Below are 20,366 nucleotides of genomic sequence, written 5' to 3'. Positions count from 1 at the left end.
AGACTACAGGTACTACACTGTAGACCGTCTAGACCGTAGTCTATTCAGGCCTAACGATACACTAGACATCTAGAGACTAGTAGAGCGGTACGTAGGAATCTGCATACGATAGGCCTACTGATCTCATTATCCTAGTATTCCTACTCTATGCCCAAAGTAAGAGTAAGCCTAGACCCTTTTGGCTGAAGGCCTAAACTCTATTTAAACTAAAGAATACTAGGAGCTAGGCCTGACTAAAAGTTTATTTACAGCTTTATTAGAAAATAAAAAAATAGACCCTAGTTCTCGTTTGTGTCGACTCCTACTGTAGGCCTTATTGTCACTACAGTACTAACGTTAGGGTAGTAGTGTTCTAACCGCTACTATCTACGCAGGCCTATTAAAAACGTAGGAGAACTCTCGAACTCTGTCTACTCGATTGTCTAGGTCTATGTAACATCCAGACGTCTATTTTGGGGCGTCATTATAACAGACTAGTAGATCAATAAAAATGAGTTTCAAGGTTTTCTAGTCTAGACTCTAGATCTAGACTCTATATCCAGGTAGGGGCTAAATCTACAGCTAGACTGTTTATTGGGGATCTAGGTCTAGAAGGTACTAATGTTATAGTAGATCTAAGAACAACGTAAAGCCTAACCTGCCTATCTATAATGACTAACGGTAAGACTATAAAGTCTATAGCCTATAATGTCTAGTAGTGCTAGTAGTAATGTATAGAACAAGGATCTAAATCTAAGTTTCAGATCTATTTCTAGGGCTAAATGTTTATAATTTAGCGTTTAACCTGTAGATTCTAGATTCTTCATATTACAGATTTCAAGAATGTCTGGCCGAATCAAATCTAGAAAAATAGAAAACTGAGTAAAGACAGAATAACCGGCGAGTCAGCCTAAGTTAAGTAACGGTAGGCCCCAGTAGTCTAGTAGGCCCCTACTGCACAACTCTACTGAGAGTACCGGTACGGTACCCGTATTAAAAAGTAAACTGTAAAAGTGTTAGTATTGGTCAATTTCTGACGTCTGTAGGATTGGATCGAAAATGCCATCGGTATGGACGGTATCCCAGATATTCATTAAACTTCTCGAGATCAATCCCATAGATCCAAGCCCACTAACCGCTTATTACAATGAAAAACAAACTAAGAAGCTATGGTCAATGGATTACAGATATTGTTGTTCGCGTGACCTACGCTACCGCACAGTACATTGATTTCACGTACACTAACAATGGACAAGTGCTGCAGCAGTACTAAGTAGGCCTAAAGTTGACTGGAGCGTGATGTCAGACAAGATGCAAACTATAACGTTTGTTAGATCTAGAAATGCTCTAGGCTTAAAAAGCATTAGATTGTAGCAAAACTTAATAGTTAGGCATACCGCATATTGACCTGTTTTGAAGCCTGCCAGTCTATGAAGGGAAAGAAAGTGGCAATTTCCCCCAAGAGTAACGAGGGTTATTGCTTTAGCGCGACTGTCGTCGTGTACAATACACGTAGCCGTACGACGTGTCTAGCTAGCTAGCTAAATATAGGCACTGCTAGCCGGGGGGGTGTTTCATAAAGCTGCTCGTAAGTGACCAACTTGATCGTAAATGCACCCAGTTGTTCGTAAGTGCACCCAGTTGCTCGTAAAGTTCTTCGTAGAGTTGTTCGTAAAGTTACGATCAACTAGGTCCGTTTCATAAAGATCCGAGTTGTTCGTAAGTCCCACAAGTTGCTCGTATCTTTACGACAGGTTTGGGCTGCTCTTAAAAATCAAAGGTTGTTCACAAGTCATTCGTAAGTGCTTCATAGCAACAAAATGGCGGCTAGGGGTAGGAGGGTCTTCCTCCCCAGAGAAGATCCTTTCCTGGGAATGGATGACACCAAGATCAAGAAAGCCTACAGATTTACACGACGGGGAATTAACTTTCTTGTGAACTTACTGAGAGGCGATATTCAACCAAGAACGAACAGAAACAGATCATTGCCAGTTCTTGTGCAAGTGTGCATAGCATTGATGTATTATGCTGGAGGCACTCTGCTCAGTCAAATAGCTAGATCACACAGAGTGAGCATTGCGACCGTGTCGCGATGCATCCGTAAAGTGACACTGGCCCTGGTTCGACGGAGAAGTCAGGTAGGCGGTGTCTCTTGCATCTTCTTTAATTCTAATACACGTAATGTTCTGTATAGAACTGTATCTCTCTCTAATATAATATAGATATATGTATGAAATTGTAGTTAACCTTTATGGGATACAGTAATTCACTGAATTTGACAAAATGCAGTAACGGTTACACACTAGTAGAACTACAATATCATTCAGTCTTTACTGAGTCACCGACTCTTTCTCTGAGTCTATTCTAACCACAGATGTGTATAATATTAGTAATAACCTACTAGATTTTCTAGTCTGTTGGCGTCCAAGGCAATAGGAGCAGACATTTGTGACTCTGCTGTGCCTATATTAGTAAAAATTTTTTTTTTTTTTTTTTGGGGGGGGGGGGGGGCTAGCAAATGTGGGCAGCCAATAAGAAAAAGGCAAATTTTGTACAACAAAAATCGATGCCAAGTGCAGGAGCTGTCATTGGTTTAACACGCAGATGCCTCATTTGCTTGCGATTTACACCTTTTTTCCCCCATCGCCTACAACGCAACGGTCACCAGCCGCCATCCCCCCCCCCCAGCCCCATGCAAGCACACATCAAGTGAAGCTCAAAAACCTTCTACTACTGTAGTACTATTTAGTATTTGTACTAGAGTAGTAAGACAATATAGTAATAATAGTATCATCATTACTAGACACTCTGTAACATTACCGGTAGGCGGTATTTAGTCTATTATTGCATAATGCTAAGCTGAGTAGTTCTAGTAGTACGGTAGAACCATGATGACTACGCTACGGTCTATTTGAATTTCTGTTCTTTGATTATTAAAAGCATAACAACAGTTCGATCTAGAGACTCTGAAGATCATAGAGTCTGTCTGTGATCTTTTTTGGTTTAATACTCTTTTTCAGTTTTTGCAAACTTATAGACGTTAGACATCTAACAACGTTAGAAATACTAGATAGCCCCACCCTGCTATGCCAGGCCATGTGTAAACTTCAGAGTCTATCTAATTTCAGTTAGGGTCCTACCGGTACTAAATTACAGAATTATTCTAGACTATATTACTAATATTTCAATGCCTTGTAGTTGCACACTGTTAAAATTATACAGCCGAATAAATGTGAACAAATGCAGCTATTTCCAATTCGATCGCGATCGCTCAGGGCTATCTTCCTCACCATGCTCACACAGATCATACTCGTCCCGCATCCCGGCTACCTACCCCTACCCTACGCCGCCGGCTATCACCGGCGCGCCGCTAGGCCTTGGGGGTTCTAGCTACAGTAGACCGGTACTACACTGTCCCACTCGTAAGAATTTAAGTTAGCAGTATGGCACATTGAGTTGAATGAAGATTGAAAAAGCCCAAACTTAAGATAAACTTAACTTCAAATTCTATTTCCAATGCAGTTCATCAAATTCCCAACTGGAGCTGAGGCAGACCGTGTGAAGAACGAGTTCTTCGCCATAGCAGGTTTCCCGAGTGTCTTGGGGGCTGTGGATTGTACACATGTGGGTTTGAACTCTGCTGTCCTCGGTGTGAATGAACACGTTTACGTCAACAGGAAGTTCCGTCATACCATAAACGTCCAAATGGTGTGTGACGCAAAATACGTCATCACCAACGTCGTGGCCAGGTACAACTCGTAGAACACGTACAAAACTTGTAGGCTCTTTTCCCCCTTCTTATTAATATTATTGTCTCCACAGAGGGGGGCATGGGGTGTAATTTGCGAGAGGGAGCACTGGCATGCTCATTTGGAGGGGCCGGGTGGTGAATGGACCAACAATTCCTCCCCCCCCCCCCAAAAAAAAAAGTATTATACATGTATATAATACAAGCATATATAATGACACAACCAACTAAATGAAAGAAATAAAGTAATAAAAATGTAATAAGAAATCAAATTAAAATAATTTTGGGGGAGGGACGGTGGAGGGGGTACATATCAAATAATGACATAATGAGGAATTGTGAAATTTCAATTAGAATTATTCTGATTCCTTATTTTTTTTTTAAAGAATTGTTTGAGTTGGGATGGTATGCCAATGCAGCCGGCCTGTAAACCCCTATAATTTCCAAAATTTTCCAACCTTATCTGTGCCTCTGTTGAGATCCTTCATATGCACACATTTTCATTTTTTTTTTTCCTGCCTGCCTTTTCATCATTTAATCATTCTCAACGAGAAGGGGTGTGATGCCGTGGGCCGATTTGGAATTTCACATTTCTATATAATAATGAAGTTGATTTGAATACTGACTTTAAAATGAATCTTTGTGTATTTGGAATTTTTGTTTTATAATTTAGATGTAATTATCTAACAAAGGCCAACTTATGCTTCAATTTTGTGGTTTAATTTGTTATGAAGCAATGTAATTATTCCCTCTCTTGAAACACACCATTCATTTGGAATAAATAGTTATATTGAATACAAAGACAGAAAGATACAGGAAAGAAAATGCATGTGAAAGTCTGACTGTCTGAAATTAACTAGGGCTTATCAAATGATTTAATTTTCAATGAAATACAGCATCTTTAAGTTACATCAAAACAATTTGGATATTTCCAGAAAAATAATTGTTTGAAGTGTACCATTTTTCTCTTCAAAAGAATGCATATTTTGAAGAGGTCCCATAAATGTAGAAGCAAAAAGGGAGTGGGGGAATAATTGAGAAAGAGATATTACAAAGAGAATGTGTAGGTAATCAAATGCAAGAATGCCTTTAGATTATCCTGAAATCCAAATTTCCTTTCTAATTCCTACACACTTTTGATTAGGTTTACCAAAATATTTATAACTTTAACATCATTAACTATTTTTGACAATGCTATGTTTAAGTATTTACATCTCAGTGAGAATATATAGATATATCCCACATAAAAAATATTATTCTATCACATTACAATTCTCAACAAAGCTGATATTTTGAAATCTAACCATCAAACCTTGTTTTCCTGAAACTTTGTACATTTCTGTATTTCTATTTTGAAACTTTTTAAAAACTGCATACTGTCAGAGTGACATTAAACAGACAATACAAGGTTAATATCACTGGTACATGTACAATGACCTTGCAGATGGCCCGGCTCTGTGCATGATGCACGAATCCTGCAAATGAGTCATCTGGGAAGATTCCTGCGAAACAGAGGGGATAGTGGTTTCCTGTTAGGAGACAGTGGCTATCCCCTCAGACGATGGGTCCAAACTCCCTTTGGTGAAAACAAAGACGACACACCACCGAAGAGAGCATACAACAGGTATGTGCAATGTATCAAAAACGCCAAGATATCCGCTACCCCTTATATACATAATCGAACAAATTTTTAAAGTCCTAAAAATGCATGAGCTGGAACAAAGAAAGGCATCTCCCTCCTTTCTTTTGTATTGGTAAATAATTGGCATCTCACTATTTCATTAAAAGTGTAAAATTATAAAATTGTCTCCCATCCAATTGACATTTAATCAGTGGCATTTCTGGGCATATCGCTTTCTGTGCTCTATTTCAACAATAGACACATTAAACTCCCCAATGAGTAACTACCTCATGGACACTTCCCATCTGACAACTACACTAGGATGTTCCCTTCCAAGACAGCTCCCTTGATGCCCCAGATAACTCCATTAGGGTCATTGACCATTTTCTTCCATGGTAGATTAAAATTATCCTCAGCGATGGAGGAGCTGTCCTGTATGAGAGAAGAAATATACAGTGTATTTAGCAATTTACATTTGAATTTCTTGTTTTCTAAGTTTTGGTGATTTTTCATTTACAGTGGTCTACATGTCTGATGAAAATGTGGAAGGGCAGTCAACGTCTTCTTTCCCTAAAAGCTTTACCTAAATCCACCATTAACATGCATTTCGTGACATCATTTTAAATTTTTTCCAACTTATTTTAAATTCCTTTAAATGCAGAGCCCATGCACGAACCCGGTGTTTGATCGAAATGACCTTCGGACAGCTGAAGAACAAATTTCGTTGCTTGAAGGGCCAAGGCATGCAGATGGCTCCAAGAAGGGTCTGCGATGTTGTTGTCGCATGTGCTGTGCTGCACAACATCTCCAAATTCCTCAACGAACCAGATGACGAAGTAGACGAGGAGGAGGTAGTTCCCGAAGATGATGAACACGAAGGGGGCAATGTCGATGAGGACGACGATGACCATGAGTACCAAGTTGGACAGATGGTGCAAATGGACATTGTCCATGACTTCTTTTCTTAATCACACCTTCTTTGTCAAGAATGTTGTGAGATCTATGTGCTATTGTAATCAACAGAAATCTATGTTGCATTCAGGGGAGAAGGGGGGGGGGGGTAGTGGGAAAGTACACGTCTTCCAAACACATGTAGAAATAAACAATTTCATTATGCTCTCTCTTATCTTTTAGCAATACTGTACGGATTTGATTGCCAACATCACTAATTTGTTTGATTTTTCTGATTTACAAACATGTGTGATATCTCAAATGATTGCTGAAGTACTTTCAAGAGTCGTATATGGTTAATGACACTAGAACCGCCACATTAAATATTCACATTTAAGGGAGAATTTACAAAGACATCGTAATGGAGATTTTTCTCCAGCTTTCACAATCCAATTTAGGAAATCAATGTACGAATCAGGCATACAGTATGTTGAAAATCTGTAATTTTTTCCTAGCAAAATGTCTATTTTTAGGGATTCTCCCCAAGAAGCTAGGAGACTTGGCAGTTATTTCTTAACCAATATGACATGCATATAACAATGTGAACAACTTTATATAATTACAAACTGATTTGATTCTAAATGAGAATCATCAAAACTGTATATTTAAGATAATGATTTCCCAAACAAATGTATTGAATATATTGGAAACAATGCCAGTTAAATGTATTGTTTCTCTATCATAATGAAAAGTCATTTAGCTGCAATTTAGGAAGAAATTTATGAGCAACATATTTTCAAATTTCTTTGTGAGCTTATCTTGTTGATAATTCCAATGTGGAAATCTTTAAATAAGATAGAATATACATTCTACCATTCTAGAGGTACAAAAGTGATATTCATGGAAGAAGTACGCCTACCTATTCATGCATAGTAAAAGTAAATGGCAACTCTTATGTTCTTGCTTCTCTTCAGAAACCTTGACTGGTTATTTAAGTTCACCTGCCAGAAATGAAATAGAACAGAATGTGTTAACGTTTCTGTTGAAGTGTCAAAGTTTTATTGCAATACTCCATAAAATATTATGATTATATAAAATATAATAACATTCTGTCAAGTAATTACATACAAGAATAAATATTTGCAATTCCAAAGATGATTATATAAAATATAATAACCTTCTGCCAAATAATTACATACAGGAATCAATATTTGCAATTCCAAAGTTAGTCCATGGATTAATGGCAATAAACATCAAATAAATGTAATTACTATTTACAAATAATGATACGAATTATTAATACTAAGAATAACTTACACATATTGCATATTGGAATAGGACTTTTTAAGCAGCATTTTATCTGGAAGATAGAAGTATCTTATATTGTCAAAATGGTAATCATATGTACATTTTGAAGAAATAGTTTGTATATATAAATACCATTAAATTAAATAAATATACAATGTATTTATGACACTACATTCAAAGGATTCCATTAGTTTCATTACAGATGTACTTAAGCAAGTAATATTTATGAAATTTACCTCTAGGGAAATGGTAAGGTATGATAGAGATTCTATTTCTACCAAATTTCAATGCAGGTGTTTGTTTCACAAAACTATATGAAAGAAAATAATATAATACAGTGGACTCACATTAAAACAAAGTCCTGGGGACCGGCAGTTTTCTATCATTGTATAGAAATTTCGTTATAACTGAACAAATAAAGAATGAAAGTATATTGAGCCGATAATGTTGTGGCCTGAAATTTTCATTCGTTTGAACAAGTATTTTGTAATAACTGTGTTCGTTATAAAGAGAGTGCACTGTACATACAATGTACTTCTCATTCTTTCATAAAGTACACTCTACATGACCCGGCATCTCGATGTCACCAAAAGTTCACACACATCAGAACTTATAAAACTAACATTAGAAGTTAATTTGCTTTTTTCCTTCACTATTTCTTTTCTAAAGAAATTGGTAGTTTTAAGATCATTAAATTATGTATGAAACTTTGGGATAAAATTTAGGCATATAATTATGATTTACACGAGGTCTAACCTTCTTTGCTCTAAAGTCAGAGATAACTCAGTGTAGGGTTTCAGACATGTATATATGACATTGAAAAGTCTGAATTTTCCCAGTCATTCAGGTAAAGTAGATCATAAACTATATCATTTAATGTAATGAACTGGACTTACTTGCATTTTTTTGTAATAGTGACTCTCATGTCCTCTCTGAGACGTTTCATCAGCCCGACTGATTTTTGGCGTTAACACGTTGAAGAAGGACTGATTTTGCCAAAACACGCATTTCCCACAGACACCCGCTCGTGTATACTCGGGACTCGTCCTCAACGAGTTAATTTGTTGTTGACCCGTAACAGGGTCATGGTGTTTCAGATGATGAAACATCACAGAGAGTGTGTGAAATGTCACTACTCCAAAAGAAAAAATTATACAAGTATTAAAGTCAAGTAGACTAGGTTTAATGATATTGTTCATGTTTATACGAAAATAAAAATATGTTCAAGGAGTTAAAATGAATCCTCAGTTTCTCTTCATACAACCTAAAAACCTTGAGAAATATCAAATTGCTTCTATTATGCCCTCTAATATTAAAACAAAAAATTCACGATGAGAATAAGCACTTTTTTTTTAAAAGAAAATGAAAAGTAGGTCTTAATCCAAATATCCGTCTAATTTCAGACACTGATAATCCCTTCATAGCACTTTGCCAAGAACTATTGGATACTCTCCTTCACTTCCTAACAAACAGAGCACAGTGCTCCTGCACACTATTTGCTGCTCAGAACTGCTAGAGAACATGCAGAAAATGTGACATGATATCCAAGTTAAAACACTGAAGGGGCTGTCATCATAAATTGCTGTGTGCTTCATGAAGAATGACCACCCATACACTTTGTACAGCTCCTTAGCAAGTTAGAAAAAGATATGTTTAGTAAATATGAAGTTTGATTAAAGAGATAGGTCAAGCATTTTTGCAAACTTTAACCTGAGAACAATTTTGACCCTATGAAAGGTGGAATAGTGGTTGCTACATTACCAGTATATATAGGTATCTAAATTTGTCCAAGATACGTTTACATACCAAATTTGAAAAAGAAAAATTTAGAAAGAAACATGGCAAGTTTAGCATACACAAGAAGACCCTGACAAATTATTATTATTTTTTTTTGTCACTATGTCTGTGAAAAGACAGAAGCAAGGGGGCCATCACCAAAATCTGAAGGTTTCTTTGTTTTTCCATCATACACCTTCATCAATAATTTAAAGATGATTCAAAAAGAACTGAAGCCTGTATAGAGTTCACAAGAAAATATCTGTGACGGACGCAGGGGTGTTTGCAGCTGCATTATGAGACCAAATCCATATTATCCGCCAACTCTTTTTGAGGGATGCAATGAGTTGTAAAAAACAAGAAAAAAGAAAAGGATGTTGGCGACTTATTGGTTGTTAATTGTTAGGAATGCACATATTAATTTCATGGATATGAAGTTTTATCAATATGAAATATTGTAAAGCCCAGCTATCTTATTTGTTTGAAAAGCTTCAGTCTTTCTTTGTAACACTAGTAAATATATAATTCAATTGATGACAACATCTGACTGAATGTCTTTGGATTTTCAACTATAATAAATGTGAACACGAAGAAAATTAACTCCTCAAATGCAAACATATATGGGTCAAACAATGTCAAATCATCAAATGCTTGTCACACCACTCCCTCTGATTTTCTTTGAAATTGCATCAAATGTTCCCCAAAGTGTTTGACGGAAATTCAAAAAATATTTTACCCCAAGGTCAATTGGTTGCTAAGATACAGCCTCATATAGCAACCGACGCGCGTTCCAAAATATTAGTTAAAAGAAAATTAGGCATGTTTGATTGAATGTTGTTACATGGATTCTTATGTACAAGTGTTCATTATCTAGAAACTGAGAGAACTTTATAATCTTTGCAAGAAAAATTGACTGTGACGCAAAACTGACTTTTCGGTAACGTCCACGATGTCACCGAAAATGGTTTGAAATGTCAATTTTCAAAAATTTTCATGCATATTTAGAGACTGACATCTTCCACATTTCATCACCTTAGGTTCTAAAATATTATGCCATTGAAGGATTTTACTTGCTCAGTAATTTTGAATGAAATCAGCGCATTCGTGCCAGCCATTTTTATGGAGAGCGCCTCAAACTTGACAGAAATAAACAAGATACCCAGGGGTCAAGCGCTCACCTGACTATCGCAATTTCACCTTCCATGTATTCTTGTTGCACACTCTTACCCCCCCCTCCCCCCCTCCCCCCCCCCTCCCCCCCCCCCCCCCCCTTTGGAACTGAAGTCATCAATGTCCAATTTCCAGATAATGAGCACTGTGGCATAAAAATCCATGCTACAACAGTCAATCAAAAATATTTTGTAATGCGCATTGGTTGCTATGTGAGGCTGTATCTTAGCAACAAATTGACTTTGGGGTGAAATATTTTGGGATTTTCCGGAAGACACTCTAGGGAACATTTCTTGTGATTTCAAAGAAAATCTGAGGGGGTCGGGTGACAACTTCTCTGAAAATTGGATGATTTGACGTGGATTTACCCATATTAAGAATTCAGACAAGGTGAAAACAGCTATTCTTATTGCTCCTTGTGTCCTTTCAGACTCATTTTCAGGAGCTCAATTATGGTGCTGAGCTGGCCACTAATTTGGATCAGGTCATTGTGGATTAGGTTTGGTGAGTAGGAGACAATCTCTGTAATTGCATTTAGATTCTCAACAGCCACTTCGTCTGGATTACCGGTATTCAAATCCATTTCTTCATCGTCAAGGTCCATCATCCCCGGAGCATCCTCCGAATTCTGGGAATTAGTGCACTCCTGATGAGATAAAAAATATTTGGAAAAAGAAATGAAAGACCATTTAGCCAACATAAGAAAGTAATTCATCTTGAGAAATGTGACATTATTTCTATACCAAGTCGATGAAACCTACACCACATGTGGTCAAAATTTATGCCTCTGCCAACAACCAATCGGTAACATTTACCATATTCATGCTCATTTATATTCTATGCCCTTTTATCAAAATACAGTCATTTTTTTTTTTTTTTTTTTTGGGGGGGGGGGGGGGCAACTGATAAGAAAAGCTTTACATAAGGATGACCTTTCATAATACAATGATTGTGGGATGCCCTTTCATGCAGGTCAGCAACAAAACATTCTACAAATGAGATAAGAAAGGCCATTCATGAAACAGTTCTGATCTTCACTTTTGGTAAAAACAAGATAAATGAAAAAAAAAGAACAGTGTATTTACAGAAAGAGGCATGGAATCGAAATTACTTCAACAAATTTAATGATATGGGTATCCTTTTCTTTTTTGGAAGATATAATTTACCTATTTAAGCATTCTGAGTTTGATCAAAATTTCAACATAATAAGAACCTGATATGTTGATGTCTCCAACATAACACCAAATATTCTTTTAATGTTGGATAAGGTTATTCATTGAAAATGCCAAGAAAAAAAAAAAACACAAAAAAAACTAATAACTAAGAACAGAATTTATGTAAGCATAACCAACCCCTAGTCCAGCTTCATTTTGTGAGCTGGAAAGCCCCTCCGTGACCTCTGGGGGCAACGTCTCGAGGATTTTCTCGCTAACAAAGTCGATGGGCGTGGGCGGTCCTCCTCCTAAATTTTGGAAGTAAGAAAACAGAATTAATACACATGGTTGTCAATACTGAAAGAAAGAAAAATAAATGTGAAGTAATACAGGCAATAGCACTGCAATTGATAGTATTACATGTTCTTATCAAAGTGCACTTGCAAACATGACTACCCAGTAATGTAAAACATGATGTTTTAGCTGCATGAAATTTTTGCGAATTGCCACTGGCATTGAATGCATTCAGTGTAGACAAGAACTTTCACATGCATTTTAATTCCGCGAATCTTGGCTTTCGCGAAATTTGTGCAATTATAATGAACACGAACATTCCTTGTTTTACAGTATTTGAATGAAGCAGGACAGTACTGTAATCAACATGTATGGCAACATCATTGTGCTTCATATAAAAAGCTAATACAGGCAAGCACATGCCATGTTTGAAGTTCACATCATCAAAAAAGTTGAAGACATGTTGATAATCACAGCATATTACATCACTGACATTTGACCCTACACCTATTATCTGAGAACACTGCAAACTTAGAGGAGGGGAGGGTGGGTGGACAGCTTTGAGGGCTTCAATGTGGACATGGTGTCCATATATGCATATTCCATCACACTGGGTGAAATTCCTGGAAAGTACACTGTAGTTGAAATTTAAAAAGCAACAACTTACATGTAAATGTAATACAGTACTCTCCACATAATCGGGTAGGCTCGAGCAGAGCGTTTCTTACCCCATTAAGCGGAGTACCCGATTAACAGAAGAACACGTCTCATTCACAATTGAAACACATAATGTGAATGTACATGCATTGTACACTGCACCAAACACCTACACTGTATGCTTAACACGCGTGCTTGCACGGCACATTATACATACCTTACACTTGTTCAGTCACGAGCACACTCTCTTTATGGACAAATATGTCTTCAAAAAACTTTGTCCTTTAACTATAGATTCCTCGCTAACACACAGGCGTTTTCCAAAATGAACATGTCTCTTTGCGTGCACTCGTCACGTAGAACGTCGGGTTACTTTTCGAGAAGTGACTAGGGAAAGGCAAATTTATGGAGCTGGTGAATAGCCTGATTTTTGGTGCAAACTTCTCGTATTGTGAATGTCGTTGCAGAGCAAGGGAGAAGCGTAAGTGTGTTCAACTCCTGTCTGTCTATGCAGTTGTGAGTGCCAGGGACATGTGTAATGTTCGTTAATGTGTGGCAAGTACTGGTGATGTGTTTTCATGTTTAATCACTCCCCAAATGATCGGTCTTCTTTGAAAATTAAACAGATAATGCGATTAGTCGTGGAAAATTTGTCAGTCATGATTTCTTAAAGTGTTATATCTGCGATAAAATGTGGGTAGAAATTGGATAAGAAGAAACTTATTTACCCATTTATGCGGAGAGGCAAACCGATTATCAGGTAATTCTAATGTGCATTGGAACTGATTTTGAAATTACTACCCAATTAAACGGAGTACCCGTTTATGCGATACCCGATTACGCAGAGAGTACTGTACTGGCTCCTTTCCCATTCCATCCCTGTCCAACCCCTGAATGTACTGTAAAGAACTTGAAAGTGCGCTCAATAGCTTATTTACGAGAGTACTGATTTCAACTTTTAAACAAACTTTTCTCTGTTGTGTATTTTTTGACATAGGGAGTTCTGTGGTTCTTGTATATATATATAAAAAAATTAAAAAAAAATTGCCATCCTTGTGATAATACATGCATAATATGCATTAATAACACAAGATTATGGAAGCATGCCCACCTGTAAGATGTGCTTTCGCTTGCAGTTTGATGGCTCTGCTCTTCATGTCTTGCCACTTCTTCTTAAGATCACGCCATTCCCTCACTTCTTTACCTCCACTGCTCCTCAGTTTCATGGACAACTCCTCCCACGCCTTCCTTTTTCTGTCCTCAACCTGTCAATAGAATTTTGGTTTAGAATTACTTTAATATCATTTCATGGAATCTAGGACAACTATGAATCCAACTGTCCGTCCTGAGAACTCCACCTAGGGCACAATTTCTCTTGAGGACTACTATCCATAGGACAAATCTGAATGGAGGACAGTTTCCCCACAGCTCCAAAGACTTCCCGAGGGCAGTTCTCCTGATATGCATTTTAGGACTTGACCTGCTGACAACTTCTCTAATGAGAAATTTTCATATTAAGCATAGCACAAATCATACTCAGAATGTAATCATTATTTTGAGCTATAAACCATATCACATTCAGAACCATAATTCTCAACAACAACTCATCAACAACAAAAATAAGAGTATGACAGATGCAACTATTATAGGAGTGAATGTCACTTTACCTAGAGAAATCAATGTAGGAATTCATTTTTCATAATAGAGTAAGTTCACAGATGCAATTGCGATACGTCTTTGTTTATTTGCATTAAAACTACAGTGTATTCAAATATCATACTTTTTTTATTGGATAATCAATATTTTTAGTTAAAATTCACAACCTGAGGCTTTCACCAATATATCTTTTCATGTGCTTTTTTTTCTTTCTGGGATAAAGATAAGAACTCATTTGCAAATGAATATTTCTTCTAATGCCAGAAGTGCTTTGAACAACCTCCAAAAATTTCTGATACAAATACTCATTTGCAGTAACAGAAGAAGTACAGAAAAACAATTTACTGCACCTTCACACCGCAGTACCCTGCTTTTCCGAATAAATCCTCGCGTCGTCTTTTCACAAAGTCTACTATTTGCAGCTTCTCCTCCCGACTGTAATTTTGTTGTCGTTTTCTTGATTCTTTCTGTTGATTAAAAATGAAAGGGAGACTGTGTTCACTGCTTAAAAATTATGCATGCACATTATCTGTATGCAATCTAGTCTATTTTTCACTACTTACCCCAAGGATTTGCATTCATGGAAGCCACCTTTAGACCATGAATCCCAATGAATCAAGTGAGCTTAATCCAGTTAGGTACACACTAGTAACAACCGTAATCTTGCATCAAGATTTCTAATGGACTAAAATTGCATGATACGTCTGTGATATTGCTCTTATTAAATTTGTTTTACCTCATTCAGACTTCATTTAATTGACTATATATTTGGGAAAATATCTTTCATAGATATGTTAACAGCCGCGAATCCAGTTAGGGTGCACCGAACATGTGCCACCTTAGATTTTGGTTAAAACGAAAGAAATAAAAACATTTGGGGCGCATGCACCCCCCCCCCCCCCTTAAGAAATTTCTGAATCCCCCCTTCTATTACGTGAAGTGTTCACAACAATGCAATTTGTCAGTCAATGCAAGCCCTGAAAATAATATGGCACTTTGTAATTATAACATCAGTCATGATGGCTTTTTCAAAATTGATGCCAACTGGCAAACCCAGCAATGCCCAGAGATTAGGTCAAAGTGACTGAAAAATTACCTGAGGGATGGATCAAGGATTCCATGCTGGGATGGATATCTAGGCCATTGATTTTTTGTTTTTCATCTCGACTTAAAAACAAAGAAAGTAACATTTCGGTAACCTTAATCTTCAATCACCCAAATTCATGGCATGATGGTATTTCTGGATACCTAAGTAACTTACCTTGTGAGCATGATGCTGTCCGATTCCGGACATAGTCAGGATAATGATTGATGTCAGCTGACATGGAATGACAAAATAACAAAGAAAATGTCAGCATACTAATATTAGTGAGCCAATTGAAAGAAGCTTGTCTCTATACACAGACGCATGCTTTCCCTAAAGTTATTTGATACGCACCACAAGTTAAATGTCAGAAGCTATTTATATTTTCCGTTTTTTCCCCAAGCAAACATGTTATTGAGTCTTGGAACAATTTACCAGCATCTCTTGTCAAAGTTTTTGAAGAGTAGAGTAAATAAAGTTCGACACAACAGACATTTTTATGTATCGTGACATCCATGTACAATGCAAACCACTACATTTTTAAAAAGCAGTCAAAAAATTATTGAACAATTTGTTTTTCTGAAAAGACAGGGAACTACAGCAGTGCAGGACTACCACACTCCCATATACAAGATGGTAATGATAATGATGTTGTTGACAATAAAAGTTATAAATATAATTTCCAATTTCCACCATATGAAAGACTGAGCGATAACAAAAAACATTGATTTCAAGCTTCTTCATGAAGCAAAGGACAAGTTCCTTGTGCTACACAAATAATTATGATACATGATGTAAACAAAAAACGCAGCTCAAAAAAACAGAGCAAAACAGAGGGGTATTTCAGCCTCACTAAATCAACACTTGTGGAATATGTAATGTTAGACCTGCACTGTACATATGGCTGGTTTTCCCATTTTATTAATTAATCCAAAAAATTCTTGTTTTTTATGCAAAAGGTAGACCTCTAGACACTAGATCTCGCAGCATCATTCCAAAATACAGTGTCGCAGCAACGTATTTTCAAAACAAGTACAAGTGCGCGTGAAAATGGCGCACCGCACACTCGGTCATGCTCACTCGCTGATCAGAACAGCTCTGTGTTTCGAACGAGAAAAAACAGTTATCGTCGGTCGGGTGACTCGGTACTCAGTAGAAACACTTAGTGACAGTAGGCCTAACACGTTACCTTTTCCATTTACCAGTACAACAACTCTAGCTCTATCTAGAAACAACTCATGATATCTAGACTCGGTCTTGCATGGGCGGGCCATGGGACTCCCTTAACCCTGGCCCTGCCACACCACACTATCTACACTACGGTAAGTGATGACTAATAGTAATGTACTATTATGACCGACCATAGTAGCGAGGTGTGGCCTTCAAGGTAAATTCAAGGTAAATTAGTTAACCCCCCCCCCCCCCCCCCCCCCCCGGCCCGGGGCCTGGCGTTGGGCATGCTGGGTGGCGAGGTTACTGATGTTTACAAACAGTAAACACGGTTAGGTACTAAGGACGTAAGGTAGGGCAGAAGCGAAGCTATCCCCCAGATCTTACTCCAGTACAGTAGTCAGGGACGTGACAGCGTTGCGGGGCTATATCTTCTATATATTTCTCTTTCTTTGCATCCCATTGCAGAGTAAGATCTGCACATGCAAAGCGACCGCGATGAACACAGCACGATAAGTTCATCTTTACAGAAAAACGCAGCAAGAATTTGGGCATGTGGGACTAACATGATCGGCTGCCAAAGCAAACGCTGCGCATACACAGCTCACATCACACGCACAGTAAGTCAGTCAATCGCCCAAACTCATACAAAGCTTCAGATTTCAGGGATAACTTATCTCACTACGCAACAAAATTTCATAATTCACACAAGGAAATGAAAATAAAGCTACCTTACCTTCGAAGGAGACGATAAATAACAAAGTATCTCAGCGAGTCGGCTAGAAGCAGCCAGGCAGCCAGCAGACGTATCGACAGCGAAAAATCAAGCTCGCCGCGTTAACCGTACCAAGAAAAAAAAAAAATTGATTGATTATCTGATTTACATATAATTTGCATATAATTTGCTTAAGAGCAGGCTCGTTCATGAACATTGAATACTTCTTTGTTAAATCAAGTCCGCACTTAGCTTACGAGCAGCTTCATGAAACACATTTGCAAGTCGCACGTAGCTTAACAGCGACTACACCAACTTAAGAGCGACTGCATGAACTTACGAGCAACTCTTTATGAAACACCCCCCGGGGGTCCGTTTCATGAAGCTATCACATAAAAGCTATCACATAAAAGCTATCACATAAATCTTAAAATGGCCAAGCCGCTCCTAAGCTAGGAGAGACTTTCACAGAGAAGTAAAAACCATTTCACGAAGTCTCTCCTAAGCTATGAGAGACTTTAATTTTTTCAATCGTCATGTTCGAGGGTAATACTAATTAACATATCATTAGCATATCATTAACGTATTCTCCCTATTTGTGTTACATGCGTTGAGCACTCGCTACATAGACATAGCACGTATACACACAGTGTATACAGCGCAGAGGCAACAGATCTACGACGGAGGCAGGATCCTAGAGGCTAAGTTGCATTCTACACCGTACCAGTACATATTTCTATTAGTGAGTATATTTAAAGCTGTCTACAATTGAAAAGTAATGCATGTGGATTCATAATGTTATATTATTTGGATATATTTTTGTTCGAATCTTCTACAATTCTCCAAGGGCTAGCTACATGTAGATCTAATCTTACCGGTAGTAGCGTTATCACAATAGTCCCACGTAGGCACATCGCCGTTTGTTTGAATGACCAAATGGCCAGCTGAGTTAGGTAGTTTGTTACTTAGCATGGTAGGGTCTACTCATAGAGCTGTATTTACATAACTTCTACAAGTAATAGTGAAATGTTTGTGGGTTGATTTTTATGATATATTTAGCTTGCAGATATTTCATGAGAGCAATTGCCCGATTTGTTCATGTATGGGTGAATTGCAGGTAACTTAAGGCCTGAATAGTGAAGGGATCGAAGAAGAAACCAGAAATTTCATAAGAATTGGTCTGCATTTTATTATTAATATTATTAGGCCTATATTTTTGGAGACGTGTCTAACATTGAATAATTACACTGTCACTAGCTGTGTGGATAGTATTCAGAAGTGATACAAATTTTCCGTTTTGTGTCAAATCGACAGGAAAAATCTGTAGTGTTTTTTTTTTTTTCAGTCTAGAAAATCTAGGTTATTTTGTTCAACAGAATTATGGGCCTAACCTAAGCCTAATTTTTTTTAGGCCCTAACGTGAACTTATAGCATTAGCATTTACACTACAGAGAACCAGCTGTACGTTACCTGTGTCATTGTTACGTTTACAAGTCCTAATGTTACTATCTAACGTTACTATAGGTCTACAACAAAAACTTGTAAAATACTAGGGGTTAGGGGTTATAATAACAGCGACCAGCCCGAACGCAAAGCACTTTGTACAACTAACAGGGAGTGCCCTGGGGTTAGGGCATGTAGTACTATCTGGAGAGTCCGACAGTGGTTAGACCAACTAGATCTAGTAGTAGTAGTAGGGCCTAGTAGTAGTACGTAGATCCAGGTCTACACAGAATATGAATTGGAAACCATGGTTCAGATCTTGGTTCAGAATTGAAAGCTATCTTCCACAATTCTAAGTGCATACAGCACTGTAATCGCAATGCATGTGTCACAATAAGATGGAGAATGATGTTTACCTAAATTCATTGGCATGGAACCTCTAGAATTTTACTGCTATACTACCAGGTGTTTATAGATCTAGAATCCAGTGGTATAGTGATCCTGAGTAGCACCTACTGACCTAGATACTACTTAACCAGTGTATACCAAAAGTATAACCAGACTAGACCCTTAGCCTTGGTATTCTTAAACATATTATCATTAACATAAGTAGGCCTATCACTCGTCAGTAAGGAAGTTAATAGGTCTTCTAAATAGTGCTATCTATCTAGGCAGTTAGTAGATTCTATAGGTCCATACTCCGATGCTAGTACCGCTTACACAACTTCTTTTAGCAATTTAATTGATGATGATGACATGACAACAGTTGATGATCAGAGTCAGACTGTGGCTGCATCTCAGGCTGTAACTGTGATCAACCGAAATGTGAAGCCACAGTACAGCTGGTCCTACCAGATCTTAGGTAGATGTAGACCTTGCAACGTAGATGCCTATCGACAAGATCTATAATACCCCAAACTATAGGCTTACACATGTTGAATTGAGACAACTCAAATACTAGTAGTATGTCTTTTAATCATACCCCAAAAAATAATAATATAAGGTCCTTTATATATTTAAACTGCAAAAACATGTGAACGGATTTCAAATTTCATACAGATTCTAGATATTGTGTGTAAAATCTTGTATAATCAAACAACAGTTTGAAAACACACTTTCTATTTTGTATTCACATTTTTAATTATAATGTTAGATATGGAACATCAGTCACACTGCTACAATCAGACTTCTGCATCTCATAAAGCCCAGAGTCAGTTGCTGAACTTCACTGAACACAGAACCAAACTGCTGAACTTCCATCTTCTCCACAGCTAGACTGTTACTGAACTTCGTCGAGACTTATCTACCAGCATGGTCACCTTCAACAGAATGCAAGTATTTTAGCTTATAATACTATTTTAGCAGACAACATATCTGTATATTTTCAAATACTACAATTGCAACATTATTTACATTTGGACATCAAATTGTCTCTGGATTTTTAGTTGAATAGTGTTAGACAGGAAATATTGAAAACAATGTTTGCTGTAATGTCCATCTTGGTAATTGAAAACAAACATTCTTATCCAGTGAATAGTGACCCTTCTAGAAACAACTGTTTTTTTTGCATATTTTTCTTTATTTCACTATCTGTAGAATATTACATACTGATCCAATTGAAAAGAGATAATTCATGGAAGGGGGGGGGGGGGGGTACCTGCATGTCTACATGTATCAAGCTCCTGAAACAAACTTTAGCA

General features: G+C 37.4%; 2 protein-coding genes across 2 annotated transcripts; one reads left to right on the top strand and one right to left on the bottom strand.

The window, feature by feature from the left end:
- Positions 1-1,799: 1,799 nt before the first annotated feature.
- LOC140226429 (putative nuclease HARBI1) lies at positions 1,800-6,316 on the top strand. Its single transcript, XM_072306901.1, has 4 exons — positions 1,800-2,117; positions 3,502-3,728; positions 5,172-5,351; positions 6,010-6,316. The coding sequence occupies exons 1-4, from the start codon at positions 1,800-1,802 to the stop codon at positions 6,314-6,316; spliced, it is 1,032 nt and encodes a 343-aa protein (XP_072163002.1).
- Positions 6,317-10,797: 4,481 nt separating this feature from the next.
- LOC140246934 (uncharacterized) lies at positions 10,798-15,548 on the bottom strand. Its single transcript, XM_072326252.1, has 5 exons — positions 15,516-15,548; positions 14,605-14,721; positions 13,710-13,863; positions 11,846-11,955; positions 10,798-11,139 (listed from the first exon to the last, which is right to left on the bottom strand). The coding sequence occupies exons 1-5, from the start codon at positions 15,546-15,548 to the stop codon at positions 10,900-10,902; spliced, it is 654 nt and encodes a 217-aa protein (XP_072182353.1). The 3' UTR covers positions 10,798-10,899.
- Positions 15,549-20,366: the final 4,818 nt, after the last annotated feature.

This window comes from Diadema setosum, chromosome 3 (assembly GCF_964275005.1).
Source record: "Diadema setosum chromosome 3, eeDiaSeto1, whole genome shotgun sequence".
Taxonomy (NCBI): domain Eukaryota; kingdom Metazoa; phylum Echinodermata; class Echinoidea; order Diadematoida; family Diadematidae; genus Diadema; species Diadema setosum.
The sequence above is the reverse complement of the archived record's forward strand: the minus strand, read 5'-3'. Positions and strand labels throughout refer to the sequence as shown.

Coding starts and splice junctions, on each gene's coding strand:
- LOC140226429 (XM_072306901.1), top strand. CDS start 1,800: ATGGCGGCTAGGGGTAGGAGGGTCTTCCTCCCCAGAGAAGATCCTTTC. Junction 2,118..3,501: donor TGGTTCGACGGAGAAGTCAG/GTAGGCGGTGTC, acceptor TTTCCAATGCAG/TTCATCAAATTCCCAACTGG. Junction 5,352..6,009: donor CCGAAGAGAGCATACAACAG/GTATGTGCAATG, acceptor CTTTAAATGCAG/AGCCCATGCACGAACCCGGT.
- LOC140246934 (XM_072326252.1), bottom strand. CDS start 15,548: ATGTCCGGAATCGGACAGCATCATGCTCACAAG. Junction 13,864..14,604: donor CAGGGTACTGCGGTGTGAAG/GTGCAGTAAATT, acceptor TTCTATTGACAG/GTTGAGGACAGAAAAAGGAA. Junction 11,956..13,709: donor AGCGAAAGCACATCTTACAG/GTGGGCATGCTT, acceptor TCCAAAATTTAG/GAGGAGGACCGCCCACGCCC.